The sequence below is a fragment of the Haliaeetus albicilla genome, chromosome 21, assembly GCF_947461875.1.
Source record: "Haliaeetus albicilla chromosome 21, bHalAlb1.1, whole genome shotgun sequence".
Taxonomy (NCBI): Eukaryota; Metazoa; Chordata; class Aves; order Accipitriformes; family Accipitridae; genus Haliaeetus; species Haliaeetus albicilla.
Genome location: NC_091503.1, coordinates 14,185,218 through 14,198,543, shown reverse-complemented (window position 1 = coordinate 14,198,543; position 13,326 = coordinate 14,185,218). Strand labels below are relative to the sequence as shown.

Below are 13,326 nucleotides of genomic sequence, written 5' to 3'. Positions count from 1 at the left end.
GTTGTTGACATTAACAGATGTCCACCCAGAGATGGACTGCAAACTAACACTGCATGAACTAGAAAATGCTGAACTGATAAGTTTCCCAGGTAAAGATCGAACTGGCCTTTGAAATGCCAAACTGGAGACAAGTATGGTACAACTTCCTACAACTGGACAGACAACAAAAGAGACTTCTGAGTTGCTGATAAGTAAATCCTCTGGAGTTGCAATAACTATCATCTCATTTAGGTGTTAGAGTGACTTCTAATACCATCAGTTAGAAAGGGTACGTGAACAGACAATTCTCAAGCTACAATAAGACCAGGAATCACAGCAAGACTTCTTTTTAGAGATACAAGGCTTTTGTGCTCATGCTTTTCCCACCCCTGAAGCAATACAGATGAAGCCTGTCTTAGGTCTTCAGAATTTTCACATAAATATTTTTTCTCCCCTATCATATTATTTCCATTTTTAAAATACACCCTGCTTTAAATAGGTAATTTACAAATTTGCTGACTAAATTTTGCAGGTTTGAGAAGAATGCAGGTATTCCAACTTTTAATGAAAAATACTGAAGACAAAATGTTTTTGGAGCTTATTAGCAAAGCATACATGGACATGCCCGCAGGAGGGGGTTTGACAGGTAAAGCCAAAGAGAACCTAGGAGAGAAATGGATGACAGTCTAGCACACAACTTCTGGTAAGCTTAATAGCAGAAAACACTATAAAGCAGAAAGTGTGAGTGAAGGCAGACACGTGCAAAGCAAAAGGAAGAATAAGAAATAAAATAGTTAAGTTGCAGATGAACTACAACTGCATGCTTGCACATCTGAAGTCTAGAGTCTGCTGAGACCAGCCAACAAGAACCTCGATTCAAAATTAGCAACAGAAAATCCTACATACAGGAAGTGTGTGGAAGCACAGGAAGATACCTAATAAAGTCTACATGCAAGTGCAGCTCAATATGTGGCATATAGGGACTGCAAAATGCAATGTCTCTCCAGGACAGTTTCTACTGGGATTTCTATAATAGTCAGAAATTAAAGATAACCTGTCAACAGATACTACAGGAAACTGGAGAAACAGTTCCTTCTCCTGTTCTCATCTTTTGTAACTGTTTCCAAGGACAGAGAGGGTATCATGTCCATTCCATTTCACCAGCTAGAATGATCCTTAATATTTATTCAGACACCAATGTAATATGTTAAAGAAATCTCACTGTTGTCAGAAGTGAGAAATGTAATGAAACCTGAATGCCTGAAAGTGAAATTGAAGAAAAATCTGAGGTTAAAATGAAGTTACACAAATGAAGGTATTTTGAAACATGCAGTGAAATTTGTGCTTATATTTCAAGCAGCAAATTAATTTTTTTTTTTACAAAATTAATTGACAGGCTACAATATGATAACCCTGACTTCAAAATTTTAGTACATGATTCTACTCTGCGAAGAGCAGTAAACCAAATGCAAGAACTGCAGTCATGCAACACATGGATTGTTACACTTGCTGGTTGAACAGGTCATTTAAGGACGTTGAAGTCAACTCCTCCTAATAAAAATTTGGGGTTTTTTTGATACAGAACATAGTTAATATTTCCCTACTATAATGACAAAATATCATTTACTAATGTATCTTGCAAATGCAGCTAGTTTGAATGAAAAATAGTGTTTTTTAACTGGAGTACTTAAAGAGTACTGTGTATAAGAACACTCTGGTCCAAAAAGTTTCTCCACAAAAGCACAACACACCAGCACAGATACACAGCTGTTTCTTCAAGTGCTGATTCCCTTTTGTGCAGCATTGTGTTTATGTGGTCTTCTCTTTTTTTTTTTTTTTTTTTTTTTTTTTTTTTTTTTCTTTACATGTCCCAGCTGAGCTTGCTGCAGCTCAGTGCTACCAGGATGTAGAAAAGAGACCCAGCTATACTTTACACTTACCTGCTCGGGGCAGGGGGAGGTGGGGAGAGGAAAAAAAAAGCAAAAAGCAAAAAAAAAAAGCTCACTTTGTTGCTGCAGTTCCTAGCAGTTAAAGGTGAGTCCTGTTTTCAGTAGCTAATGTTGGCACTCTCACCAACGCTGAACCCCCTGTGCACTCTAAACTGCAACCTGAGAAACACTGCAAGAAAATGAAATACAATGGCATACAACAATGCAAGAATGCACAGGCTGTAAGACATGTAAGGCTTCAGCCTGTACCCTCTACTTCTACTCCAGTAGCTAGATGAAAATAACTAGCTAGTAGAATATATCTGTGACTGTGTCACAAACAGTTGAAAAAACCTGGCATTTTGAAACAAAAGCAGCACAACTGACAAGTCCTTTAGCAACTTTATTTGCCAATGCAGAACACTTTTTTTTTCTTCTTAATATTATGGCATTTATTTCTTATATGCAATAGAACTGCAAAAGCATCACTGTTTCTTCCTGTTCACATACAAAGACTAACTGGCACGTTATATCCCTGCATCTAAATAGCAGAATTTGGCCTTATTAAAGCATAAAAAGGCAGACAATTCCTAAACACAGGACATCAATAGTTTGAGATCTGTTGGAGTTCAAACTCATCTACATCTAGTAAGATAACTCTGAAGCCATCCATTTGAAGTGTTAGAAGAAATCTAAAGGGTTACAGAGATTTCAAACCAAGCTATTTTGCACATTTCAGTCAAAAAAGTAATTGCCTATTTCTTAAAAAAAAAATTTTCTACTATATCCAAATGTTTTTAAGATGTAAATGCACTTGTCATCTTTCATGTAAGCAGGGTGCTGGTGCCCCAAATTAAACAAAAGAAGAAAAGTTAGGGTTGACAAGTATGTCGCTGTGTAACTACAAATTAAATATGCCTTTTGATATTTCATTTTTAACTGTTGAGTACCTTTTCATCAGGCTATTGCCATTAGAATTTTTTCATTATATTTTTAAGTTAGACAAATAACAGATAAGAGACATGACAAGTATATCAAATCTGATTTAGCAGATCTGACGCACTTAATCTTTCACTGTAACAGTGGCATTTGATATATTTGAAACGTTTCAAACAACGCTCCCTTAACATGCCAAATGAGAAGTTCAGATTTAACTCTACTATATTCAATTTATGCCAAGTACAGAATGAGTATCTAAAAAACACAAACAATCAACTTTCAGCTGAAAGTGCGAAATCGCCTGAAACTTTCAATGCAATGTGAAATTTTAAATGCTACAAAAAAACCCAACCCACCCCATATCTGACACCACTAGTGAAACACAGAAGGCATATATTTCAAAAAGATTGTTAGACTAGTGTCTGCAACTCTGTACACTGTAAACTTTCAGTGAACGTTGGCTAGACTGCACAGCAGCCAGCATTTAAAAAATAATTTATGAAGAGACATCACCATATCTGAATTCCTCAGAAAAATAAATGAACACCCCCCTTTTTGTGTGGTAAACAAATCCACACTTACCATAGTCTCAAATTTATATAGTAGTTGTATATGTAAACAAAATATAATGAAACCTGCCACATTATTAAAAATAATCTCACATTTGCATGCAAAAGCTCAAATTAATAATCTAAAAGACTGAATGCCCACTTACAACTATTTTTGCTTGTACTACACAAATTTCAGTACAAAGAAATCTTTTTCTATCCAAATTCAGAGTAACACAACCACCTTATTCACCCTCCAAAAGACTATAGGCTTAGAATCCAGAAGAGATCACAGAGCCTAATTTTGTTCGGTGACTAAGACAAAATATATGTGTTTAAATTCTATTTTAAAAAACCCAACAAAACACAACCTACTACTGACAAAGAAGAATGAACACAAACGAACAAACCTTGTATGCTGAACTAGCAGATTGACCAGTATATACAAAAAAATAACCTAAAAACATATTCGGCAACTGATTAACATTATGTTTCCCATTATTTCTTTCATCTCTTTTAATTCTGTTAATACCGTAGATTAAATTAGAACAATGTTTCAAACAAGAAAAAAGAACTAAACTAGATTGCATTGTTTCTGCATGTTAAAATTAGTTTTTGTTGTAAAGACTCAGAAGTCAACATTGAAATTAAAATGAAAATTTAAATGAAAGCTATTTATTAACAATAAATGTAATTAAGTTAATAATACTGCCTTCTAACACCAGCAGTCACACCTTAGATCAAAATAAAGGGGCAAATGTATAATTACACTGTGTACAAGTTCTTTCTGACATTCAGAACTTTCATATTGAAAAGAGCATGTATGTTGAAAAACTAAACAATAAAAGTTTTAGTACACAGACTAAATTAAAAATTGCCCCATGCAAACAATTTGCCCCTCCTTATATTTAAAATTTTAACAAAAACCATATGTATAAGTAAATATCTGATAATTGCAGGACAATTACCTATGTAAACAAGGCATATGCTTTTTCCCCACTGACAGAAACGTGGTACAAAACTTTAATATTATGTATTTTTCAAAGCTTGCTCAAAAGGCAAGCTTCTTAATTTAATTCTAATTTCTTCTTCAGAACTGTTCATTTATTACAGTTCTCCTCATTCTTCTATTTTCTCTTCTATTTCCCCGTGAATTATATGATACAAGGAAGTACTGTCCCCAGTACTTACAGACAGATGACTGCAAAGTTGCCAATGGTAAACAGATTATCAAGGTTTTTGGATAAGATTTTTCTGAATATTCTATACATTACAAGACTTTAGGTAGTCAAATTAGGCATGAATGTTCAAATTGACAGGAGTCAAAGAAGGCATTTTAAAGATAAAGACTAAAATGCGTGAGTTATTAACTTGACATAGAAAACCCTGTGGAAGCAGGGACAGAATCCTGCCTCCACTTTTCTTCCCCTCCCAGATGATGCTTCACTCCCTTCTCAAACTCTGTTAACAGCTGAGGATAGATTTTTGCTTCTAACAGGTCCACTTAATAAAAAACCCAGTTTTATCTCCAAAACAGCCTCCATTTCATGAAGCGAGTCAAGTCTACCCACGTGGGAAAAAATGTTATTATTTAAACATTGCATTATACTCGATTGTCTTTGTGTGGTTTTTTTCTGTACATAATTTTTACTGACACAGAAAAGAAAGCAAACAAAAAAACCTAGAATGGAAACCAGAAAATTCTCCTACTGCATTGGTCTATATGGCTCAATCACAGAATTAGCAATAGATATATGTAACTTCTGTATGGTAGATTTATAGGGATTTGAGTCATTTGGCTGATGTTGTAGACCTTGATTTTTGTAGCCTTGATTCTAAAAAAGAAACAACGTTGATGGCATCAGCAAGGCAAAACATTTAGGCCATTGTGTTTCGCAGTGGTGCTGCCTAAATATAGCATGTAGCATTGCCTGTACTGTACTATAAGTGTATGGTAATATATACATAACTTCTGCCAGCTATACAAAGAAAGTGATCAGTGACATTAATAGGTTGTCATCCCTACAGGACAAAAGTGCACAATTGAGTGGATTTCTTCAATGACACTGCAGCTTCTGATAAGCTCACTGGTCTAGTGAGTATCAGACCTCTCTGTCCTTTTATTTGCACTTCAAGTCTGTCTCTTGTTTGTGTAAGTCCCTTCAATCCATTTCTGTGTTAATTCTATTTCTAAATTCTACCCTAATTTATGTTTCTACCTTTCTCATCCAGTCCTGGTTTCCCCCTTTGTTCCACTTTCCCTCCTAGCTTGATACCAGTCTTCATCACAAGCTTTTTGTTCCACTCTGCTCCCTCCCTTGCAGTTACCTTATTTTCTACTAGCATTGGTATCCTCCCCATGAACAATTCCACCTACCCAAAAGCATTACCTCCCTGAGGGTCCAGATCAGGTGTTCTATTTTACTCAGGCTTTCAGCTTCTGCATTCTGCTCGGTAACAGCAGGGGGAGCATCGAGAAAGGAGGACTCGCTAGTGCTTGACTGGTACGATTGTTCAAAACCAGTTGCAGCCTTGAAGCTCTGGGCAGGACTAGCAACACGGGAAGTTCATCATGAGAAAATTCTTAGTGTTATTCCTAACCAATTCCCGAGTATTTTCATACTCACATTTTTCCAAAATGTCCTTTGCAAAAGCTATATCTGCGACATCAACATGCCCCCACACCAGTCAAATTTTCAATTGCCAGATGGAATGCTTGAAAGTTTCAGACTGCATCAGGGAATTTATTTGCCTTTTACCTTATCTTTTAAATATGGGCAAATTGATGTCTTTGCTCTCTTCTCTCCTTTCAAAAAAAAGAACTCTTCTTTCCAAAATTTGCCTTTTTACTATCACTAGTACTATTTGAAAGCTAATGCAGAAACACCATGTAAAATTACTTCAGGCCAGACTATTATGTCTTGGCGATCAGGCCTAGCCGTATCCACTAAAGAACATCAAAGTAACTGTCGTTATGCAACACTACACATCACTGATAGTACCACAACTGAGGCCTCAATGTTTTGCCTTGCCAAGTCCATTAACTTTTTTTCTTTTTAAAATTAAGGCTACAAAAGTCAAGATCTAAACCAGACAAATGACTCAAATCAAATCTTTAGATTTTCCAGTCATAAAGATTACTGAAGAACAGATAATATTTTCTACTATACAAATTACTTTTTTCCCCTCAACAAATCAATGTGTCGATCTTTAACAAATCCTTGTGTGAACTGTGTTTGACTCAGTGACCCACTCCCAGTCAGTCATCTGTATGCTATTTTAGTTTAATAAAGTAGATATTTTTCATGCTGGACGTGGAGATGAACCACAAAATAGAGCTTTGTTTGTTTCCGACGAGGAAAATAAAAAGATAGTATGTCTACTGCAGTACTAACTGCATCTTTGGGATTACACAAGGGTATATTTTCTCAACTATAATCTTGTACAATTTATTGTTGTTTGTAAATACTAGTTTATTAGAAAAAATCAATTATATGCTTGCAGGGTGATTTTTTTTTTTTTAATTGAATACTGGAAAAAGTCAGATTATCATATGCCCCATGAAGAGGTGTTTTGTCCCGTCCCCCCCCTCTCCCCCCCAGCCTTTTTCAATAATGAAGTTCATCTACCTCCTCCAAGAGGCAGGCTTTCCCAGCCACTTACTAGTTTTATCTTCAGACCATCAAATATTTTCAGGGTCAACTAACCATTGCTATAAGCAGACAAACTGAAGGTACTCAAAGTTACTCTTTTATACCAGTAGTCAACAGGGTACATTTGACAGAATTTATCCATCAGACAGATAGTTCATCAAGGTGGAGAAGCATGGAAGAGGTGACCACATGTTCCTTCTTAACATGTCTAGCTTGGGGATTAACAAAAAAAACTCCCAACCAACCCAAACGACTTTTTTACTACTTCGGATTGGCACCTCTTGGCCAACACTATGATATGTAACCCTGAAGAGGAGTCTCTAATATTCACCATCTTCACTTTGATTTTTGCCAAAAAGTTGCAGAGAAAATACATAAAACCAACAATAAATTGGACTAAAGCACACCTCTAACAGAAATTCAATATTCCCTTTAAATGAAAAAATACTATAGAATAATCCTACAGGCAATGTGAGTCTAGTAAGTAGATCCCAATGCACTAGGATCAAGAAATGAGCACATAAAAAGCTGACACAACTTCTTTCTCTTTGTCTTTGTTAGCTGGTGGGAACGCAAACATGCCAAACAAAAACGTACTTCAAACATGATGAGAAGTTATGTATTATTCAGATTTAAATTTGAATGTGCAAGATTAAAATCTAAGTTATTTCCGCTATAAACTGTATCAGAGCATATATTCTGAGCACAAACGAAGTAACAAAAGATAGAAGAGACACTGTTCTCTAAAGTAATAAGCCCTAAAATCTTTGTGTTTTTCAGGCCCAGCGAGCGAGCACTGCAGCCTTTGATTCACAGATTACAAGCGTGCTTCTTGTACCTCCCTATCAAATTTTAGAAGTACCACAAAATTTCTACTAAGCTTGATGTATACAACTCTATGAAGCAATCAAAACAAGAAAGTACAAATTGTCATGTCAATCATTGATTTACTGAAAATTAATACAAGATCACCTTCAAAATACTGTGTACTATGTTACTGCAACTAATTTCTACTTGGTATTAACCAGGCATTCATGTGATAAGTGATTTAGAAGCATTAGTTTTAGATATGACAAATTAGATGTTCAGAGAACCTAAATGTTAAGATGTGCACAGTATTCACTACTTATAAATGAGTCTCTTTTTTTTTATTATGCTTCCTTAAAACAGAGGCTCTTAAAGCACCTAAATAATGACTAACATCTCAGTCATTCCAAATACCTTATACCTGCCCTTTTTCAATGGTTTATCATTCTTTGCTGAACTACTGTTATAGTATGTATTTTCTCATAATTTTACCTTTTCAGAACTGTAATTACATCTATTACAAAAGTAGCCAGATTCTTTGGAAAAAAAATCCCAGAGAATCTCAATGAATTTCCTAAGAAAATAGCAAAGATGTCTTTCATAATTCTTTCTATTATATATAAGCAATGAAGCAAAATAATCACAAAAAACAAGTATTAAAGAGATTATCAATGATAAAAGCTGCTTTAATCATTTGGGGGTATTTGAAAAATGATTTAGGAATTAAGTAAAGTCTGTGAGAAAGAACTTATAATAAGAACTTGTCAAAAGTTAAAAACACAGATGAGAAAAAAGTTTTTAATTGTACAGTATATTTTAGCTCCTATCAATCACTGTTAAAATAATTTCAGAGTTTAATAAGCAGATATTTACCTGCTGGAACAAGACAATCTTTCCAATCAAAATATCCTGCATAAATGCCAGGTTCTAATGACCCAACGATCGGATCTGCCTTGAATTCAATGTACATTTCAAACAGTCTTTGATCCAGCTCTTTCAAGGATTCCATACTAACCTAAAAAACAAAACAAACAAAAAAACGGAGAAAGAACATAATAAATAGTCATTAATTACAAGAATTAAATCACATACCCAAAAAATTTACCTCACGTCTTCTTTAATTTTTGGTAAAGAGTAGCAATTACTTACACATTTCAGTTCATAATTGCATATATAAAAACCTAGGAACGTCCATATTATCTGTCCATCCTACCCAGTATAATTTTTTTTTTTTCCCTGATTGTGCTCAGCAACAGACATTTTTGGGAGAAGTCCAAGGAATGCCAAAGCAGGCAGATCACTCTGTAATTATCTAATGGCAGGATTTTTTTTTTTTCCTGCATGTCAGGAGGTCTTGATCTTGCACCAAGTAAACAACTGAATTTTGTTAATGTTTTAAAATATGCCCATAATAATTTCCGTCCTGAAACATGAATATTTTCATCTAATACTTAAGATTTATCAATTGTAATATTACAATTTCTCACTATCTGCTCTATATTTGAAAAATACACAGATTTATTTAGGAGTCTCTGCCTTCTGAACCTGTACATGTGAACTTCCCCACTCTACTTCAAAGCATATCTGTACAACAGATACATAAGCTGCAACTCACCAACATCTGCAGAATTTTCTCTTTAGCAGCTCTCTGTGCAATTTTTAGTAATTCACACAACTTAACCATACTGAATGCTAAAGGGATATGCAAAGCTTGTTTATAGTATCTGAACAACTTTAGATTTTATGAGAGACCTTATTAAACATAGGTACCCCCTGTAATTATGAATTCTAAACCAATTCTGGAACACAATGTGTATCATAAAATGTTAAAGTAGACAGTCAGTATCTTAGGATGGTAAAGGATGCTAAATGCAAATAAAATGCTGAAAATATGTGACTTCTACTTAAATGTATTTATGTTTATAAGTAAGAGCTTAAGCAATAGCAAAGTAAAGCTTTTAAACTAGTACTAATTTTCCTCAACCATTAGGGAAAAAAGCATATATATGTGTGTGTGCGTGTAGGGTTTTTTTTAATATATATATACACATACATATATACACACATGTCTAAGTGTACATACGTGTCTGTATATCTGGTAATCTCCAGAAGCAAAGGTGTTTAAAAGTGAGGAAGAAGGCAGGGCTTTAGATCAACCCAGGAATTCAGAATAAAGAAAGAAAAGAAGAATACCAACTCTTTATCATTCCTTCCTAAATATTTAATGCTGCAAGCTGCAGAATAAGGGATGAAGCTTATTCACTGCAGGGATGTCTCTAAACTGTGTTCTCCTCTGGCATGCCTATATTGTTAAGTGAGGAGAAAAAGGAACTGCAATATTTGAGTCAGGAAAAGACAGACAGATAAGCCTTCAGGAATGAGATCATAAGTGCAAGGGAAAACAGAGGTATTACTGAGGTCAAAGATGCTGCCGGATTCAGAAAAGCTGGGATGGTGAAGTTGGTGCTCAGAAACAAGACACCACCACTTTCCTGCTTTTCTCTCTGATGAACCTCCTTTAATTTGTCACAAGAGGATCTATATCCCAAAGATAGGATTTTCATAAGGCACTGAGAATTCGGTCCCAGGAGAACATCAAGGCCATTTTCTTCTTCTTTCCCTTCTACCTGACAGCCTGTTGACACTCAAGACTTGAAGAACACCACCACACTAAAAAAATGTACTGAAAACTCACTCTTTTTCCCGTTACACAGGATCACAGAAATGTAAACTTGGAATGAGTTTCAAGACATTCTGCACTTCAATTTCTTATGATTGGGGAGAATAACTATCATTAGACCATTCCTATTTAGGTTTGAGCTAGTGGGAAAAATAAAGTACAAGTTCCAGTGGGGAGTCCCTGCAAGCATGCACCCGTTCAAAGAATCTGTGAACCAACTGCTTCATTTGTCCTTAACTAAGTGTTTTATAATTAAGTCCACCTTCCACGTCTGCAGTCATTCAATACAAAAGATCATCTGCACATTCAGTAGAGGTTTTTTTTGTTTCATGCGAGTCCTTTTCAACCTGTTTCAAGTTCAATGCATAATTAACATAGAACAATTCATCTGAATGTTATTTTGAGCCCAGGATGGGGGGCTGAAGCAGAGTAAAGGTCCTCAACAACTTCCATTGTGTACACCCATTTTCCTGACTCCCAAGTAGGGTAAATGCTCATAAAAATATACAATTCTCTCATTGTTATCTTTCTGCTGTGAACTTCCCTGTAACTACAGTTTTCAATTCTTGTATTAAAGCCATTTTGAGCCTCCATCCTAGTAATCCCTCTGCCTCATCTAAGTATCAGAACTGTGGAAACAATTTTATTCAGAAGCTTAATCAATAAGCCAGGATGAATGTTACGGTATACATATTTTTTTTCCTCCACTTACTAATTGACTAAACTGATGACAAAAAGTTGAATTTAAGAACCTCCACAGCAAAGCACTTAAGAGTTATGATATTCACCAGTAATTATATTTAATTTCTACATAAGTATGTGCCAAGATGGCATGTGCTAAAGCAGAGTGTAAAGTTTGGCCATTTTATGTAACTTTGTATTTGGCACACTAAGAAAAATGGAAGTAACAACCATATAGAATGTAAGGAAGTTTTCTTGGTTACCATTTTATGATTTCTGTATTTTCAGAATATTAGATAATAATGATTTCCCTTCTAACAAAGGCAACTTTAAAAAAAACCCAAACAACAGATAGTTTTTACCAACATACTACAAAATTTACTTTAAAATTCAATTTTTGAAGCTAATAGAATTTAACAGTCTAGTTTTGTTTCAGTCTTCTCAGATAAAAAACAAATCCTATTTTTCAAAAACACAGAACAAAACACTGAAACAATCAACCAACCCCTCTAAACTTCTGTGAGCTTCTAGCCTCTCGTAAAATTAGTGAAGGGTTCAAAAACTGCCCTCTTAAGATGACTATCTAATTATCCAAATCCTCCCTAGCATTACTGATTGATGTGTCCTATATATGCAGTGCTGCACCAGTCCGCACTTTCAAAGGGTTAATGGATTTGAAATTAATCTGCAACTTCAACATTTGAATTTCATCATTTATAAACCTACCAGACTTTTAATGGCAATACTTTGATGTGGCTGTACGAGACAGTGTTGAATACATACATAGCATACGTCCTATTTGCTTATATAGGCAACGCTAACTGTACCTAGCTGAACTCTCAGTTGTCTCAGTAGCAAAGAACGGCAATATCCAGAGCAATTTCGCATACTGTACTAACTATACAAACCATATCAACCCCATTTAAATGCTATTCAAAATTACTTCAGCTACAGAAATTCAAACAACATTCAGGCAGAATGGTACTAAGGATGTACTACATAGTAGAAACATCAGTTCAAATGAAATATTGTACTCTGTACTGGAAAAGATAACATTTTACTTCCAACCAACAAATGTTTCTGGAAATAAACTAGCTTTATGGTCCTAAGGATTAAGTCACAACATTTCTCATAAAAAATGATTAATCTTTACAAAAAGGCAGGAAAATGAGACAGCTACTACCGCCCACTTTGACATTTTCGTTCTTTGAAAAAAACACAACACACAACAAAAAAAACCTGAACTAGTTTATGAACAACAGCTATCAGTAACGCAGATTGCCAGATGAAATAATTTATCAAGTATATTTCTGAGATAATGATCTTTTATTCTCTGTATTAAGAAAACACAGTGACATTAAACAGCTTTACTATGAAATCTGATAAGCTTTGCCACTGAACACACAAGTCCTGAATAAGAGATCACATTTTCTGTATCAGCTATTTAAGCCTTATAGGAACACATACAACCATATCATTGTTGTTGTTGCATCCAGCTGATGCTTGGAGTCCTTTTGGCCATTTGAACACTTGCACTTAATTTCCACAGAAAGTAAAACAAATAAAAACTGTTTCCTTCAAGCAATGATACTTCATTCCAGTGCTCTCACTTACTTGAGTTATTTTTTCAACACCTTGAAAGCCATGTTTCTCAAAATGTTCAGCTATATTTAGGAAGGTATGACGTTCCAGATAACGGCAGTTACTGAGAGCAATTAAAAGCCTCTGTTCCTAAAAATTTGTTTTGAGAAGAAAGAGTATAATAGTTAGAAAAAAGAAATATAAGCATGACCAATACTGTAAATGTATAGTATTTTATTGACTCTCTGCGTGTGATAAATATGCTGATGAATAAAGTGGAGTTTACAAATATTTTTGTCAATAAAACACCAAGAACTGAGTGACTATCAGGTATGATGATTGAACATGTATGCTTTTTCTTACAGGATCTGGAGCATTCACTAGAATAGCTGTGACTAATACAGAATCGTGGTTAAGACTTCTTTACAAAAATTAGGTTTGGACAGCTTTCCAGGAAGCTGTTTCTGGCTTTTAGTTTGTTTCAAGAAATATGCTAAGAATTATGACCATCATAAAATTAACTGAAGATC

At 34.9% G+C, this 13,326-nt stretch overlaps 1 protein-coding gene across 2 annotated transcripts in view; it reads right to left on the bottom strand.

Moving 5' to 3' along the window:
- EXOC2 (exocyst complex component 2) overlaps nucleotides 1-13,326 on the bottom strand; it is a 137,298-nt gene that overhangs the window by 28,968 nt on the left and 95,004 nt on the right. For both annotated transcript variants that reach the window (XM_069808981.1, XM_069808982.1), the window contains exons 22-23: nucleotides 12,830-12,946; nucleotides 8,728-8,869 (exon numbers count right to left, since the gene is read on the bottom strand). In XM_069808981.1, the coding sequence (XP_069665082.1) occupies nucleotides 8,728-8,869; nucleotides 12,830-12,946 (259 nt within the window). The remainder of the gene's footprint in view (nucleotides 1-8,727; nucleotides 8,870-12,829; nucleotides 12,947-13,326) is intronic.